We start from the raw sequence: 18,549 nt of genomic DNA on the forward strand, positions 1-18,549 counted from the left end.
TGCGGCTGCACGCAGCATCGACGCCGTCCGTCCAGACCTGCACCTCCCCAGTTCCTCCCTGCAGCACCGCGTCGAGCCGACCGGGACGTTTTCCTCGTCCTCGTCCTCGTCTTCCTGCACGCGTACGCGGGTGGCCGCCGGTCTCCGTCTCCACCGTGCGCTGCCGCGCGCCTCTACCTCGCCTCCCATCGTCATCGTCCGCCCCCGGCCGCGTCGCCGCGCTGCTGCGGCCAGTCCTGCGTCTCCGCCTCCGGCCGCTTCATCCCGGCCGCCTCCAGCTCGCCAAGCGTCGACGCCGTGGCCACGTCGGCGTCTTCAAGCACCTCGCCGCCCGGCTCTCCGTGGTGAGCTCTACGTCTTCCCGGTCTCTGTCTCTTTTCTTGCCGTGCTACTGGCGTTGATCGCCGCCGTCCTCCGCAGGACCTCGTCGCCGTCACAACTCCAGCGTCTACCAGAACAAAGTCCGGTCCTTTCTGGTTCCCCGACGTCTGTCTCGGTCTTCGTCTCCACCAGCAAGAACGCCGGCAGCCGACCGGCTCCGTCTGCCCCGTCGTCACCTCCGTTCCATGCATGCGTCCGCAGGTCGCCACTTTCTGCGTCTGACCCGGCCGCGTCGCCTCTCTTCTGCGACCACTCAAGTTCCGGCCGCTCCCGCGCACGTTCCGCGTCGCCAAGATCCGTCCGTCGATGAAATCGCTCGCCGGCGAGCACCGCGCCGCGTCCCTGCATGTCCGATGCCTTCGTGCATGGCCAAGTTTCCGCCTTGGATGCTGTCGAGAATTGAGCGTCTCCACCTTTCGCATGAAGCAAACAGCGGCCCAGTGGTAATCACCTTGCTAATCCTTCCCGTGAGACCCAAGATCAAAACCTGTGCTGGTACATAAGTCCAACCTTTTTGTCTCATTTGTTTGTCCTTCCCTGCTGACAGCTAGGTCCCTTCCGTCAGCCTTTGGGGCTAGCTCCTTGTCCGGTGAGAAAACGTCCACGCCCACCTGCTGCGTCAGCGCCCAGTCAGCGCTCCCTGGCCCCGCTGGTCCGTTGCAGTGTCTAGTTTTTCGTGGGTGAGAAAAGTCTGCTGCTGTTTCTCTGTTTTTCTGAAAAATTGCAGGATTTTGCTATAACTTGGGAAAATCATATCTTTTAAACGGTAAATCAAAACAGAAAGTGTTTTATATGTTTATCAACCAGAAAAATGTGAAAAACATGAATATGCCATCCATGCTTGCTATTGCATCACACATCATATAATTTCGTGGTAGTTTGCATTATCACCTAATAAATAACATATGGAATATGTGGGATACTATATAAATGTTGTCCCGGTTCCATTTAATATTGTAGTAGCGCACCCCTGCTATGATATGCCATGCTAATCAACACTTAAATTTTCCGGTAGGAATGCAACTTCAATTGTAATCTGTTTGTCCGGTGTTCCGACTCCGATTAATATGGATAAGTGCATCGCATCATATCTGCCATGTCATGCATATCTTATCATGATCATGCCGATTCTTATTCCGTAGTAGTAAGACTTGCATGCGTTGTGTGTTCCAGCATTTGCTTCTTCCCGGATAGGATCACGAAGTGGTGTTGTGAGATACGACAAGTGCTTCTGCAGCTTTTCACAGGCGAGCCCTCTCTCTTCACCTATTATACACTCTCCCTCGCATTGCTATCCTTATGTTGCGCTTCTTTATTGAGTCACGTGTCCTATTCCCACTTGTTTACCATAATAATCCTATATGTATCATTCCTTACCCATAGCCGTTGCTTGATGTTTGAGCCTTGCGAGTCGTAGGCGTGTTTAGGCTCTGTTGTTATCTCGATCTGATATCGGGATATGTTGGGTTGTTGGGAGGTTATCACATGCTATATCAGTTGTTGGAGATACACATGTTTTACTTATTTGTTAACAACTAAAATTGTAAGCAGAGGCATCTGTGAGCCCCTTTGCGAAAGCATCGGAACTTTGACTCGCTAATGTCCCCTAGGACCCGAGTTCTTGTTATCTGTTACGAGATTGAGCGCTCTACCCATGCGTGGGGACGATTATTGGGACCCCCCCTCACCCATTACCTTTTCTCAAGTCAGTTGAAAAGGGAGCCACAACCTTGGTTTTATTTGCCTATGCCATGTATGCCATGCTTTACTTCCTGTTGCCTTCGGGTGTTTACTTCCTGTTGCCTTCGGTCCGTTTATAATCCCGTATTGTACCCCGCGGACGTTTAGCGAAGCGTGTGGTTTGCACGCCTAGCCGCCGACGCAAACCCCGAGTCGGGTCTCGGAGTACGGCGGGACTCGTCACGGGTAGCTTAGTTGGGTGGCCCACTAGACTTTCTTGTTGGTCGGGAACGGTCTTGTTGTGAGACATCCACTTGTCGTAAGTGGGTCGAGCATGCGTATGGTTACATTTGGGCAACCTGCCGGGGTGTACATCTTATCGATAAGTGCCGTGTCAGCGGTTATGGATGACTTGGAATTGTATAGCTTGATCATAGAACAACTTACACCGTTATCTTGTTGCTAATAATGCGCTAATAATTTGCGTAGTAATATAGCATTACTACAACCGATACCTAATAAAACTTGTCCAGCCGTTGAGTGCCTTTTACATTGCCTCTTCGCAATTGTTGGAGGGGATATGTGTATTTGGGCTGGGTTATGTTTGTGTAGTATTTATACGGTACCTTGTGCGCTCTCTTATCTTATGCGAGTAGACGGATGTTGTAGTGTGTCTCTATTGGTTATAGTTTTGCTTTGCCGCTAAACCTACCATATAGCCCCGGGCGATATATATATATACTCGCTCGGCGAGCATAGCCATTTCTAAGTCTCGCTAAGTACGTGCGGAGTTCGTTCCTTGGTACTTACTCTCGCCTTTTCCCTTCTCTTTTGCTTCCTTCCTTTTGTCGGCAACGGAGTGGCCCGACTTTGGCAGTGCGAGATGACGACGTTAGCAAGGTTACCCTTCGGCTTGGCCAGGGCGGGGTTATAGACGCCATTGGTTATCTTCGGGACTCTTAGTCCAATTTGTATCTTGTCAGTACTCGGACGTATTCGATCTTCCGTATGATTCGGATCTTTGTATTGTATATTTGTATCTTGACTCGTTGGAGTCGTTGTTGTAATATATGTTTCTTGTGGGCTCTATTGTAATCCTCGTTGTAATGTTACCGCTCGTGTTAATTCCTCCGGCATCACGTGTGTGATTCGTCGCGCACGTCGTGTCGGAGGGCGTCTCGAAATCGATATCGTGCGGATTTCGGCGGGATCGCGCGGAATCCTCGGGATCGCGGTTCGGGCGTCACATTGGTCTTCTCGCGCTGCACCGCCGGGACGATGCCTTCGGACGCCTCCTTTTCCGCAGCCAACTCCTTGGCGTGCTGCTGCTTCAAGGCCGCAACCTCTTCCCGCAGAGCCGCGGCGGCCCCACGCGCGGAATCCCGCGCATCAGTTGCGGCCTCCAGCTTCACCTTGTACTCGGCGATGACATCTTCCAGTTCCCGGCCCTTCTGCTCCAAGACCTTCGTCAATTACGCCACCTCCACTTTCGCCCTTTTCCGGGCCTCTTCGGCCTGCTGCGCCCGGAACTCGGCTTCGCGGTAGAAGGATTCCTTGACAAACCCTTCCCGCGCCTCGGCAAGAGCCTTCGCCTGCGCCTCTGCTACAAAAAAAGAGGGCGGTGAGAACGAAGTACAATCAAGGCCGGCGCGGACTGAGTGAGGAAGGCGAGCGGGCATGACTTACTGCCCAGAGCAATAAGCTTCCGGTTCTTTTGCGCCGCCTCCTCCACGAGCGCGGTCAATCGCTTAACCTCCGCCTGCACAAAATCAAAAACAATGCCAAGGTCGATAAAAGCAGTCCAGATAGGCAAAAGGAGACTCGACTCGCCCTTTCAGGCCAAGTCGACCCTCGGGGACTGGGGGTGACTGGACTGCGAGTACAGAAATACTCACCACGTGTGCTTCACCAAGCGCCGTGTGGAGCTCAGTGAAGGTCAAGGTAGAGGGCGGTGGATGGCGCGACTCGGCCGCCTCCCCCGCCCGCATCACCGCTTCGGTCGACGGCGCCTCGCTCGTCCGCGTATCGACGTCGCTAGGTGGGGCTCGGTCCCTAGCAGCCTTGGACCGGCGCTCCTTCAGCGGCTCCGAGAGGCCGCCCTCCTCGACGATGTTTTCTTCGGCTTCAGGCGCCTTCTGGCCCTCGGTCGACCCGACGCCCGCCGACTCCTCCTCCACCACGGGTGGAACGGCGCCCGGTCCCATCGCTGCGCTCGCCGTGCCCCCGCGAACCATGCTGGGCAGGGGGAAGACTTCGGCGGTGGGCTCGGCATGGCTGGCGCCCGTCCTCTCAGCCTGGCTCGCGGTGACAGGCTCCTCCGGAGCCGACCCCGCGCCCCCGAGGTCGGAAGGCGCCGCTTTCTTCTCCGCGGCCTTCTTCTTCGCCTCGGCCGCCCTCGTGGCCGCCGCCCCAGTTGTGGCCGGTCTTGCCAAGATCTTCTTCTTGGACCTGCAGGGGAGCAAGGTGACTTGACGTCCAATCCCGCCATAAAGAGAAAAGGTTTGACGGGGAGCACTTACTTCACCGTGGGGATTGCCTTTACGCCGGACCGGCCCGAGCTCCCGCGTCGATTGCGTCCTTCGGGGGCGCCGGAGCTTCATGGAACCTTCCGGGATAGTCGGGCGCGGTCGCTCGACGGCAACTCGGCCCCTTCCTTGGAGGGCTCCGCCTCTCCCTCAAGGTGAGAGGTCGCCTCCTCATCAACTGCGCCCTGAGACGAGGATCCGGCGCCCCTCTTCGACCCGCGCGGGAGTCGGATGAAGTCCCGTGCCTCGGAGTCCGACTCAGTGCGCTCCTCCTCGTCGTCGACCTCTTCTTCTTCGCCTTCGGTCATTTCCGGAGGCTCCTTCCCGGCGAGGGGGGGGAGGTGGTCAGCAATTTTCTGCCACCGCTACATTCGAATCAAGGAAACAAGTCGAAAAGAGAGACATTGCCAAGGCGTTTGGAGTCACCGCACGAGGCGTTACTGAGGCGCCGGGGTATCTTCGGAGTAGGGCTGCAGGCCGTCCTCGAAGGAGGAAAAGGTGGCCGTGGTGATCTTGGCGAGTGCCTTCCGATACTCGCCCTCGTCCCACTCGGTCGCCGTCGACCGGGTGCAGTCGTTTTGCCCCCGGTACTCCCACATGGGATGAGCTCGGCACCGCAGGGGGATCAGCCGGCGGCCAAGCCAGCAGTTGTACATGTTGGCCGCCGTCAGGCCATTGTCCTTTAGCGCCTGGATCGCCTGGCGCATCTCCTTCACCACTTCCTCTTGCTCGCGCGGCAGCGACCGGACATTGAGACGTCGCGGGACGCCGGGCTCGGGGTTGAGCTGGGGAATGCAAACCTCGCCGGAGGGAGTGTACTCCTTGGCGTAAAACCAGAAGCGGCGCCACTGCGACTGCGCCTTCTTGGGGAGCGCCATGTCGATGAAGCTCTCCCCGGATTTCACCTGAAAGGTGATTCCGCCGTTCGGGATGAGCGCTTCGCTGCCCTTGTTGGCCCGAGTCGCCCGCCCGTGGAAGACTGATACCCACAGGGGGAAATAGGGCGGGCAGCCCAGGTAGCACTCGCACGGTGCTACGAACAGGGAGATCTGTCTGTACACCGTGCGGCCCCGGTGTCGCATATCTTGATGCCGTAGAAGGCCAAAAACTGGCGGATGAAGTCGGAGGACGGGAGCGCGAATCCGCGATCCGAGAAGCCGAGGAAAAGCATGAATTCGCCCGGCCTCGGGAGCGGCTCCACCTCGTTCGCCGGCGGAACTCGCCAGCGCTCCTGTTTGAACTCGGGGATGACCCCGGAGGCGACGTACGGAAGGAGGGACTCGCGCGTGACCTTGGACTTGCCCCAGGCTCTCGCCGCCATGGTTGCGCTCGGGAGCTCTTGGCGAAAAGAGAAGAGAATGAAGGAAGAATGTGGCGGAGTGATAAGCCCTAACCCCGGGTTCGGCCTTTTATATCGCTGCACTCGCCCCGGATAAGCACCAAATCCACCCGTTGATTCGCCGCGAGATCGCCGCCCCGTGATCAACGGTCAGGGATCGGCGGCGGGATCAGCGGAACGGGCGTTAAGACTAGCCGTTAACAGTCCCATCGGGCCCAACGGTCAACTCCATGCAAACGGTCTGCACCTCGGTCAACGTGAAATCTAGCCGTTGCCTCCTCCACGTGTCCGCGCACGAGACTTACGCCGACCGACTCGCGGCGACTGGCATGCGCCGACTGCCATACGACGACTGGCACAACGCCGACTGTCCTGCGTCGAATGGCTCATCAAGTTCAGGCGAGTGAAGACTAGCGATCCGCTGGAGTTTACTTCGGGAGCCCGGCGGTGATTCACCTCAATCCGCCTTCGTGCCTCTCCGCGACCCGTGCCGGATCTACACTTCGTCACCACCGCGCTCGGGGACTACTGATGGGGGTATGCCCTTAGGGGGTGGGTCGCCAGTCCCACTTGCCATGAGGATGAAGGCCCAGGGAGGACCGCCAGTCGCCCAACCGACTGGGCCCGAAGGCGACTGGGCCGAAGTCCTAAGGAGAAGATCTGCTCGGTTCAAGATAGAGATTACTTGAAGAAGGGTGCGGTATCCCGGATTTGTAGTAACTGATACGATTCGGTGTTATCCCTTTGTAACCCTAGGCCGGGGGTGGAAATATAAACCCCCGGGCTAAACCCTAGAAGGACACATCATCTGAGATCCAATCTCCTCATTGTAAGCTCTTGGCTTCTCGCCGACTGAGCCCCCCCATTGTAATTCTCCACTGAGCAATAAAGATCTAGCAGGACGTAGGCCTTTTACTCTCCGGAGGGGCTGAACCTGGGTAAAACCCTTGCGTCTCTTGCACCTCGACCCGTAGATGGCGATGTTCCCTTACCCTCGCATCAATGAAGTGCTACCCCCTGTAGCATCTGCCGTGGTCACATCCACGACACATAGGGTTGTCTAAGAGGGATACCGAAGAACGCCTACATAGGCAGGGTGATGGAAGGACGTGGACGATGAAGGACTTGTACAAGCCGTTCCCGGAGCCGCTCAAGAAGACGTCTCGTTGATCGAGGCCGGTGTGCCTAGCATTACTTTGAATGGATGGACAATTTGTACCGTGTTGTAAACTAAACTTGCTTAATTTGCTCGAAACGGTGGTCATCATTGTTGGACTTCAATTACTATTGTAGTCGTTAACGTTGAACTTGATTACTTATGTGATACCGATGCTATATGTCTTTTAGGTTTATTATTATTTCCTTGCTTTAATTCTTGTGAATATGTATGCATGTGAACCCTCTAACTCTTTCCATTCCGTTATATACTAATATGCCTTGTGTCCATAGAGATGACGTACTACGTCGTGTTCGAGGAGCGGGTTCCAGGAGTGTACGAGGAGTGGGAGGAGTGCAAGAAACAGGTGCACAAGTTCAGCGGCTACTGCTACAAAGGGTACCCGACTAGACACGAGGCGGTTGCCAAGTGGAGAAAGCACCAGTCGAACAAGAGCAAGATGAAGATGAAGACCTTCCTTGTGCTCTCGCTCTTGCTCACCATCGTCGCGGCGGTACTCTATTTCATCCTAGTGTAGGCGGCGGCCGGTGTCACTTCATTTGTATCTAGAGATGATGAACTTAATTAATTTGCATGGATTATGAGTTGTATGGAGCTATATGTATAACTCGATCGGGCTCTAAGTAATGTGATGATGATGTGATGATTGTATATGCCATATTATATCTGTCTATATTATATCAGTATATAACCTGTATACTGTGTACAAAACCTGTATAAAACCTGTATAAAAACTGTATAATACACCAGGGAGCACAAAATCGAGTATACCTGTACATTGTTCTGTGGCACACCAAAATATAATTCAGTGGCGCAGCTAGATCATATGCGCCACATAACCACTTATTTCTGTGGCGCACCACACCTAGTGAGCCACAGAAACCTTAATTCTGTGGCGCATGGTCCGGTGCGCCACAGAAACCTTATTTTTGTGGCGACGTTTCTGTGGCGCACCGCTCATGCGCCACAGAATTATTTTTTCGTGCGCCACTAATGAGGCTTTTCCTACTAGTGTAAGTTCGTGCTCAGTAAAGCCCTACACTATTTAATTTGCACCGTTATTCGTGTTAGCCATGTGTTGCAACATGAGTTGTACCTGAGATTTGATGAACGAAGTTAGTTCTCAGTTGACTGAAAAATAGTCACACCCATATAAATAAATAACCAGCTCCAAAAAAAGTTCTAATATAAATAACCACCGGTGTTTAGGGGACAACCACTTAATTTTTCTAAGTACTTGTGTAAGCACCTCCATTCCATATGCCCTAAGTGAGGCATGTCTGTCATTCTCGACATGGCTCGCAAATTTGTATGTTGTATACTCTAATAACCGGGCGTTGATGTTTTTTCAGATAACTCAGATTTGTTTGTACTCCCTGCGTCCTAAAAAGGATGCCTCAAGTTATTTAAAATTCGTGTGTATCTAGACTCAGATACATACGAATTTACTCAAAGTTCAGATTTTTAGGATAGAGGAGTACTGTCAGGATCCCGGTGGATCGCTGACGATAAATCGATGGAAAAGGGGGAAATTGGAGCACTCGGGTCGATAAATTGTAGGAAATAAAATTAGGGTTTATAATCTTGGTTTTTTTGCAACAGGATACAAGTGGTAGGTTATATAGACCTAACCAACTACAACATGACAACCACAGGTGGAATACCGATACTACCCTTACAGCTATTAACACACTATTCCATACTACTAATCTTACTATTACACACCACTACTAGTGCCTGACATTACCCCCTCCTCAAGACCATTGCTCAGCAATGGACAAGTTTCTTCAGAAAATTTTATCATTATCAACTATCCTTCAGCATTCATTCACCATATTAGGGAGGTAGAAATGTGATGAAGAAAATATTCATTTCCCTGTTCTGAAGATATATTGGTGAAGATAGCAGCATATGCTTTGCTCTGTCAGTCTCATGGACCCCTCGCCGGACTAACTTCCATTGGACATGAAGGAAGATCAAGATGTATGTATATTCAGGTAAGAAGATGTCATTATATGTCATACTGGTCCAGCCCTTAATCTGAATCAGCTTTGTTATGTTCAGCCGGTTGCATGAAAAATAGAGGGATTCAATACCAGGATCCCAAACGGAAGAGGTTTTGTTCATTGGTAATGGACTTTGTAACCAAGTTGATGTATTCACCGCTGTCATTTCCAACCAGCTATACATGTATGAGGAAATTGCAATTCCAGGGTCCCATAGACATACTGCACTACTTAGTAATATGCACTGATGAAAAGGAAGCAGAGCTGCAATGTTTCTTATTTGCTGAACTGAATTTGCAGGACGCCAACACATACTGGCAGCAGTACCAATGAAGGAAGTGTAATTGTGAGTACCATACTTCACAGCCAATAAATGTCTCAATACATATCCAGTCCCTTTGGTCAACCACCATAGCTCATATAAGATGCTAGGACCATGTGGAAATGTAAAATCTGCAGCCTCTTCGCTGAATGCATTATCTGAGGTGTTGTTGAAACACACAACAAGCAATCCAGTATCCGGTTTCATCTCATTGGTGAAACTGAATATACCACCAGTAGGTCTCCCAGGACTAATTATTGAGTTGCCACCGTTTACCTTGACCACAACTTCTTCAGTATCTATTTCCGTGATGTCGACTTTAGGATGTAGGCAACTCCGGCAAGCGGTTATTGAGTTGTGCCATGTAAACGTTGCGACTTTGCAAGAAGTATTTGACATGAGCTCCTGGTCGGCAAGGCAACCTCCTGTAACTTCCTTGTAACTTGCAGAGAGTACTAATGGCATAATATGCATTTGGTTCAAAATGCCTGGATCCCAAAAAAATTGGATTCCATGATGGCTTGATGGCACTCCATAGTAGAATCGATTATCTCTGGTCGATGTTGAACTTGGAATTGTATCTGCTCCTGGATGCCATTCTTTTCTTCTCTGATGAGTTACCAACACGCTGCAACTTGAGTCTCTCAGCTTCTGTACATAAGAGCCATCTTGGATGCATAAACTCATAACTTCAGGGACTAACATAGCCACATAACCAAGTTCCCTAGCAGGCTCAGCCTTGCTTGAGTGAAGAGGTGCTAAAGCTCCTGGATCCCATAGCATCCTTAATCTGCTCATACTATGATCAACACTGAGCTGGCTTGATCTTGTGACAAGTGAATCGGAGGCCGTCATAACTGGACAATGGCTTGCCCTCTCATCATTTTGCTGGTGCAGCTCAATAGTGAAATCCCTCACACCTGAGATAATGTTTATGCAAGTACTATCTTCTTTCTCGTACACATCATAATTTGGCATGCTCTTGGATGCCTGAAACTGCATTTGGTCAGTAGCAGTAGCAGACATGGGAGGCTGTTGGAATGGTAATACAATTTCTGATGCCTTGCTGAAACACTTGGGAAGCTGTCCACTTTCTTGTCGCTCTCCTTCATATGGCTGCTGCTCAGGAGGGTTAACAAACACATGAACTGACTCATCAGTGCAGCCCTTTGTGTTGACATCATAGGCATGGGATACTCGCTCAGGAGTATCTTTACTGAATGCATTCAGGGCCTCGCAAAAGCAGTTGGCAAACTGGTCACTTTTCTGTTGCTCCGGAGTGCCAAGAAACACATCAACCAATTCAGTTGAGCAGCCATCCATGTCATCATCATAGGCATCAAACAATGGACCAAGAGTAGCTTGATCTAGCAGATAATTTTCTGGTAGCCCATAGAAGCTATGCTCAGTACCATCTGCTCGAATTACAGTTTGGCGCTTGAGATTATCAAAGCCATAATGGTGTGGCTGTCCATCAAGATCATGCTCATACGGATTGTTGCTTCCACCTTGCACACATGAACTCTGAATTTTATTTGGATTCCCAGAGGAATAGTTCTCATACTCCAATCGTGGCGTTGGCATTTCACCAAACATCTGCTGGGCGACAGAAGAAGTAGCAGGACTGGGCGAAATTGAGGGAGCAGATGAGCACTGGGAAGAGGTGGTACTTGTCGATGCGCTTACTGATGATGATGTGAAGCCGAAGAGTGGTGTCGGGGCAGGGACAACGCTTGACGCGGACGAGCCAGAGGTGGTACCAGAGAAGGACCTTGGCATTGACGCAGCAGTCGAAGTGTTCTGCTTGTTCCGCTGGGTTGTTGAGGCATACAGCACGGGCTCCATTTCCGTGAGGACGGGACCACCGACGACCGGGAGCGCGAACAGGGGCGTCTCGACAGGAATCTCGAGCAGGCTACTTGCCTCGCTCCTTGGTGACGGATGCAGAGTGGATGGCGGCCGGCGCCTGGAAGTCTTGGAGGAGGAGCGGTAGGTGTGTGGGGTGTAGGTCGGGATCGGGTCCGATGGTGTGTACGAGGCGTGGCTCTGGGGCGTCTGGTGCTCTCGATTGGGAGTGGTCGAGCTAGAGCTCCTGGAGGGGATATGAGCACGGTGGACCTTGGCAGTACGGCCTGTGGGTGCGGTGACCGGCGTCTCTGCAGGCGGTGGTGGTGACAATCGCACACAGCTAGAAGTGAGAGTGCAGGGGGCGGTGGTGGTGGAGGAGATGGATGGGACGGTGGACGGACTCGGGTCTGGAGCTGGGAAGAAGCCAGTATCGGGCGTGTACGCGGGTCTGGTGGGGGGAAACAAGAAGGGGAAAGTCGACGGGGAGCTCGCCATGGATGCCAATCTGGAGCTAACCTTGATCGATTTGGGAAGAGAGGATGGGGATCGCCGGTGCGACTGGAAAAAGAGGATTCCTCGATGGAAATCTGGAGACGAGGGAGGGAAGGGTGGGGAGCAGGCCAATGGATCGACCGCTCTGATACCACTCTGTCAGGATCCCGGTGGATCGCTGACGATAAATCGATGGAAAAGGGGGAAATTGGAGCACTCGGGTCGATAAATTGTAGGAAATAAAATTAGGGTTTATAATCTTGGTTTTTTTGCAACAGGATACAAGTGGTAGGTTATATAGACCTAACCAACTACAACATGACAACCACAGGTGGAATACCGATACTACCCTTACAGCTATTAACACACTATTCCATACTACTAATCTTACTATTACACACCACTACTAGTGTCTGACAAGTACATTCGATGCACTCCAATATAAAAATCGTAAGTAATATTCGATGCACTCCAATTTAAATAGTTTAGTAATATAAAATATAATATCGTTCTTTTATATCGTGCAGTCTTGTTTTAACCTGCTCACGCTCTTTCGTGGTTGCTGGTTGGGTGCCCGTTGGCGGTGCAGCACACCAGGAGTTACGTGTACGGTGAACCCTAGAAATTTGTAAAAGAGCCCTGCAAGAGCAAACAAATTGCACAGAAACACTCTTGGTCTGTTCTTCATTTACCCTTGGTAAAATATCCCCGTCCCCTTCCTCTCGGAAAGACGAAGAACAGAGCGAGACTAGGGTTTCAGGGTTCTCCTCCATAGGCCTCAGTCTGGAACTTGCCCTTCGAAATAGACCGGAGGCGGACTGGCGGAGCCCTCCCTCGCTGGTCGATCCACGGTGGGTGGCTACCGTTTCTTCTCAATCGGCACCTCTCCGTTGGTTGCTTCCTCATTCTGGTATGTATGGCTTCGATTTGATTTTTCTGCGGGTCCATTTGGTTAGATTTGGTTGATTCGGCGAGCAGGAGACCAGTATTGACCAGCTAGGTTAACTCCATCTTCTTACACATGTAAGAAAATTCATCTTCATACATTACGTAGTTGTTCCCTTAATGTGCGAAATGAACAGAAATGCATGTTGCGAAGGAAGGTGGAGCAAGTACTGAATTTAGGATATTTTCGATGACGCTTCCTGTAGTTTATTTATTATTTGATCAACAATCAGATGAACCCACCAATTATCAACTGATACTGAACAAATGTTCAGAAGCTTCATCATTGCATAAATTATTATATCTAATGTACTAGTACTATTAGTTTATTTTCATATACTTAATATTGATCTCATTGTATTTTAGTCCAGGATTCTGGATACCCACCGAAACTCGAGGTTGCCCCCAGTAGGCGATGGAGGATCTCCCGGAGGCGCTGCTGGCAGAGATCGTCAGGAGGGTTACCAAGAGAAGCGATTTGAATTCTCTTTCCCTTGTCTCGAAGCGTCTCTTCGCAATCGAGGCTGAGCAGAAGGAATCTATCCGCGTTGGTTGCAGCCTTTGCCTTAAGACTGAAGAGTTGGTGTCACTCTTCTCCCGGTTCCCCAATCTGTGGAAAGTAGAGATCGATTACGCTGGCTGGACACCTTCCCATGGGGATCAGCTGGACAGCCATGACCTCTTTGTGATTTTATCCTGCTGCCCCTCTCTGACTGATCTCACACTGAACTTCTGTTCGAGCATTGATGACACCGGTCTTGGTTATCTTCGTTACTGCGACAAGCTGGTTTCCCTCAGGCTGAACTCAGCAACAGAAATAACTTCGAGTGGGCTTCTCTCCGTTGCGGTTGGTTGCAACAGTCTATCCTCTCTCCACCTTATCAACTGTGAGAAAATTGGCAGCACCAAGTCAGAGTGGCTAGAGTATCTAGGTTTGAATGGGTCGTTGGTAGAACTTGTAGTGAAGAACTGCTATGGAATCAGCCTTTCTGATCTCCTAAAGTTGGGTCCAGGTTGGATGAAGCTACGCAAGTTGGAATTTGAGATGAAGGGAGGAGTATGGGACGTTCATGAGGGATATTATCATATGGAAATGGATGGTTAGTCATGAAACTGACTACTGAAATTTCATGCTGCCATGGTTGTTGTTTGGCCTGTGAGCAAGAGATTTACGAGAATTTGCCAGGGAGAAGGTTATTCTTTCAAGGATCTTCTAGTTGGGTATTTTCTAAAAAAGTTATGCTGCAATATCTGTCACCAGGAGAGTTAATACAACTAATTATTGTAGCTTTCATCAATTGAAGCATCAACATTTTGGACTACATGGTAGGCAACAGTACAGAAATGTTGGCATGGCCTGAGAAGCAGGAGGGACATACAGACAGAAAACCACTTGCAGAGTACTTTATCCATTTGTTAATTCATACTAATTTTCTGGAACAAAGGTAAGATGGAATGGTTATTTGTTCTGATAGGGTGGAACTCAGGATCCCTTGCCAGAATAGTATATTTGAGGACTGTCAGTCGCTTATTTGCTAGGTTGGCCTCGCAGATTGTTGCAGATGCAGAATAAATTCAAAAGAAAGAAACGATTATAGAAGGCTACCATCTTCAAATGGGATAGGGTGCACGGCCCTGAATTTTTGGCAGGTGCTCAGAGTCTTTGTCATCCAGTCACTCATGGGGTCATTGGTAAAATGTAGCTCAAGAGATATCTCTGCATTGCGCAGTCGGATGAAACCTCCATCTCAGAAGGCAAAAAATAGGAAGCTACCGAGACGATGGATGATAAATTCTTGTGAATTTTCGCTGGTATACAGAGTATAAGGAGATCAACCTGGGTGGATAAAATTCACTTTACTGTAAACTAATGTAACTGCTAATTTCCATACTAATTTATAGTTCAAATTGGATAATCATCTTGGCAGGAAATTTTAGAGAATTTTTTTTTTTAATTTGCCCATAATTTTTGTATGTCATTGAAGCAAAGTTACACAGAAGAGAGGCTGATTTTATGATCTCCTGTTTACTTGCGTTGTCCCCCTTTAATTTTCTGTATCCATTCTCTTCCTTGATAGACAATCCATTAATTAAGTAGATATTTTGCCAGATCCCAAAGTTCTATCCCTGCAATTGCATAGGCTTAAATCCTTGTACTCCATATGGCAGGCAAGCTGTCATTTTGCTCTGCTCAACATCCATATGGTCTATGCACAGAAGTTAGATTGTCTGATCATTGAACAATGTCCTCGCATCTCTCCGGAAGCTGTGCAGGGGGCTGCCAGATCAGTTCACTACTCCATCATCAAGTATGTTTCCCGCCCGCAGCCTTTGGGAAATAAGAATGTGGCTTCCAGATTTGTCCAGATCATGAAGTGGCTTCCAGGTGTTTTCAGGTTCAAGTGGTTATTTCCGTTGGCTACACATCATCAGTCCAGATTCACATATTGTCATCAAACCTGTTGTCTTCTGTATCATAATTTTCATCATCTTTCCATACTAGCTTCTACTTTCCCCCCTTTTTCTGCTATCATTCTGTTTCTCTTTAATACTGGAGCATTTAAGTGCGAACTTCGGATGGCATCTGATGAATGAAAGCCCCTGGCAGTGACGCAATCTAGTTCCACTATGTTTTTTCACCCTTTCGGATTGCACGATGCTAGTTACAGGTCTATGTCTTGGCAGGCAAACGTCAGGTTTTGATATCCTCAACATAAATATGTCACTGTTAGTCTTTGTCCCATGTTTATTAATCAAATGTTATGATTATGAATATGACGCACATATCTGCCTTTTTTTCCCTGTGACCGATTTTGGTATATGCTAATAGGTGAATGTACTTCCATATATGTACAAAAGTGACGTGGTTCTTGGATTGGCTTTGCATGATCTGAAATATTAAAGTAACCCCGTATGTGTTTTGTCAATAAAATGAGGCTTTTGACCTTTTGTCGGTGTTATTGCTGTGGTGTGAATAGTGATGCTTATTTTGTTCGTCGGCATGCAATCGGCATATTTTTGGACTTTTTGCTCGTCGGTCTGTATAATTGAATGGTTCTTGTAGCCTTTGAATGAATAGCGAGTTGGACGATGATTGATAAGAAACTCCCATTGGATGTTCTTTGCAGTAAACCATGAGACTGGTTTAATATATCCTCTTTAACTTTCATGTTTTCTAATCCAAGATCACATCTATATAAAACCACATGTATGACCAGATGACCAGCTGCCTGTTCTCATACAGTAATTTATATACGGCATGATAACTATGCCTATACCAGATGTCTACGTTAAAACTTATTACCTCTGGTCCGAAATAGTAAAAGTTACCAAGTGAGTTCAGCACAGCTATTGCATTCTCATGGATTTATTTCAATAAGTACACGTTTAAAAAAGTTATCGACACTTCAATGCCATGGCACTGTGTACGAGATTCTCTTGTAATGTGGCATACATGCTTGTGAACTGTGGTATAGCAAACATACACTTTCAAAAAAAAAAAAACGAGACCCATGGGCACTATTGATAAGAAACTCCCATTGGATGTTCTTTGCAGTAAACCATGAGACTGGTTTAATATATCCTCTTTAACTTTCATGTTTTCTAATCCAAGATCACATCTATATAAAACCACATGTATGACCAGATGACCAGCTGCCTGTTCTCATACAGTAATTTATATACGGCATGATAACTCCGACTGCACATAACCGAACCGAAACTGAAAACCGAACCGAAAAAAACCTAACCGAAACTGAATTTCAGTTTTTATGGTTTTATGGTTAGGTTTCAGTTAACAAAACATCAAACCGAAAGGACTTCGGTTAATTCGGTTTTTAACCGAAAAACTGCGATTAAACCGAAAAAACCGAACGCCCAACCCAACACAAAATCTCGCTTTCTAGGCCTGCCTAGCTTCCTGCATAATCTTAGTATAGCACCTAAAATGAATAGTCTACACGTAAGATGCTGTACTGTGATGGTTTGGCCATTGTTTGACTGCGTTTGTAACCATAGGTTGCTAGTTCAAATCCTCATTTTGGCTGATTAATATTTTTTTTTCCTTTTCCTCCTTGGCAAAACATTTAGTACGGCCATACAAAATACATCCACATTTAATTTATTCAAAATTATTTTCTTTTTTGTTTTCCTCTCTTGCAAAATCTTTAGTAAGATCATACAAAATATAGAAAATAAAATATATGACCATAAAAGTTACTTTTCAATCCAAAATTCGCGTCAACTTTGGTTAATTTGGTTATTACCGAAACCGAACCGAAGTTTAATGGTTATTACCGAAACCGAATCGTATTTGTATACATAACCGTATTAACCGAAGTATTGAAATCGTATTTACCGTCTAACTGAATAAACCGAACCGAATTAACCATATTAACCGAACGTGCAGCCGGAATGATAACTATGCCTATACCAGATGTCTACGTTAAAACTTATTACCTCTGGTCCGAAATAGTAAAAGTTACCAAGTGAGTTCAGCACAGCTATTGCATTCTCATGGATTTATTTCAATAAGTACACGTTTAAAAAAGTTATCGACACTTCAATGCCATGGCACTGTGTACGAGATTCTCTTGTAATGTGGCATACATGCTTGTGAACTGTGGTATAGCAAGCATACACTTTCAAAAAAAAAAAAAAAAAAAAAAAAAGAGACCCATGGGCACTAGCACCCAGGGCTTCTTCAAATCCGCGTCCAAGGAGATTCAAACCCGGATTGCGGGGTAGCCACCAACTCAAGCTAACCATCTAACCCTCTAGTCGTTCTCCAAACATACACTTTCAACATATGAATGTCCTGGTGTCTTCTACTCAGTACGTGACAGAAAGCTATTTGATGGTGTTTGAAATGAAATAATGGTGACTAGCAGGAAGCTTCCATTCCTGGAATTGACTTCTCATCTCGATTTCCGCTTATAGTTACCAGTAGCTTCTTTCTTCTGCCTAAATAAACTCGGAGAACACCGATGTCTAGCATATTTTTACTCCTGTTACTTTGGGTACGACACGGAAGCTACCAGAAGATGATGATTGTGAACCGAGGCATAGCCCGGATGGTTGCCCAGTGCTGATACCTGTGCTACCCGCGGATCGTGAGTTCGAGTACTAGTGCCCGCTCTCTCGCCGTACACACCAAATTACCATCTATTGAATTGCTTGGAGGACTTCTCACCCCCCAAGTCGCATTTTTTGCTACCAGAAGATGATCAAAATGTGTCCTCTCGCTGTCTCACCAGATCTTTCTACTCTAGCTAGCAAGTGTCTCTAGTCAACAAATGCGAAAGCAACCAGTGTGCAAGAGACCCTCGATTGCTCAGTAAAAAGGAAGCAAGTGAATTAGAATTCCCTAGGGCGCGTTTGGTAGCCTGGGTGTCCCTTGGCTCGCATCGGCCCAGTATTTTCGGCCGTTTGGTTCCCTAGACGCACTCGCGTTCTTGCATAGCACGGGTTTTAAAGCACTCCTGGGACAAGCCCCGGAGGAACGCCCGGTTTGACAGTTTTTTCCAGGGCCAGGCCTTGGCGAGACGAAAATCGACAACGCCGTTCGCGCGGGAGCTCCGCCTCGGCATGGCGGGAGAAGCCGAAATCCCAGCGGCGTTGCGCGGCAAAGGTAGGGGTAACCTCCCTCTTTGGTTACCCTCTCCATTAGCCTCCTCCCAAATTTTCACTTCCCCCAAATTTCGCACCGACGGCGGCGGCGGAAACCTAGATCTGGCAGCGCACATCTCCCTCCGGTCTCCGGCACCGGACCAGGATCGTCTTCTCTAGCTGCGGCGGAGCCTGCGCACATCTGCGGCGGCTTTCGGCCGTGTCCA

The 18,549-nt window shown here is 48.7% G+C and overlaps 1 protein-coding gene across 1 annotated transcript; it reads left to right on the plus strand.

The window, feature by feature from the left end:
• The first annotated feature begins 12,480 nt into the window (after positions 1-12,480).
• LOC124652696 (F-box/LRR-repeat protein 14-like) lies at positions 12,481-14,652 on the plus strand. Its single transcript, XM_047191733.1, has 2 exons — positions 12,481-12,680; positions 13,082-14,652. Exon 2 carries the CDS (start codon positions 13,131-13,133, stop codon positions 13,818-13,820), a length of 690 nt encoding a protein of 229 aa, XP_047047689.1. The 5' UTR covers positions 12,481-12,680; positions 13,082-13,130; the 3' UTR covers positions 13,821-14,652.
• Positions 14,653-18,549: the final 3,897 nt, after the last annotated feature.

This window comes from Lolium rigidum, chromosome 5 (assembly GCF_022539505.1).
Source record: "Lolium rigidum isolate FL_2022 chromosome 5, APGP_CSIRO_Lrig_0.1, whole genome shotgun sequence".
Classification (NCBI taxonomy): domain Eukaryota; kingdom Viridiplantae; phylum Streptophyta; class Magnoliopsida; order Poales; family Poaceae; genus Lolium; species Lolium rigidum.

Bases quoted from the DNA above. Each gene is read 5' to 3' on its own strand.
- LOC124652696 (XM_047191733.1), top strand. From the start codon at position 13,131: ATGGAGGATCTCCCGGAGGCGCTGCTGGCAGAGATCGTCAGGAGGGTT.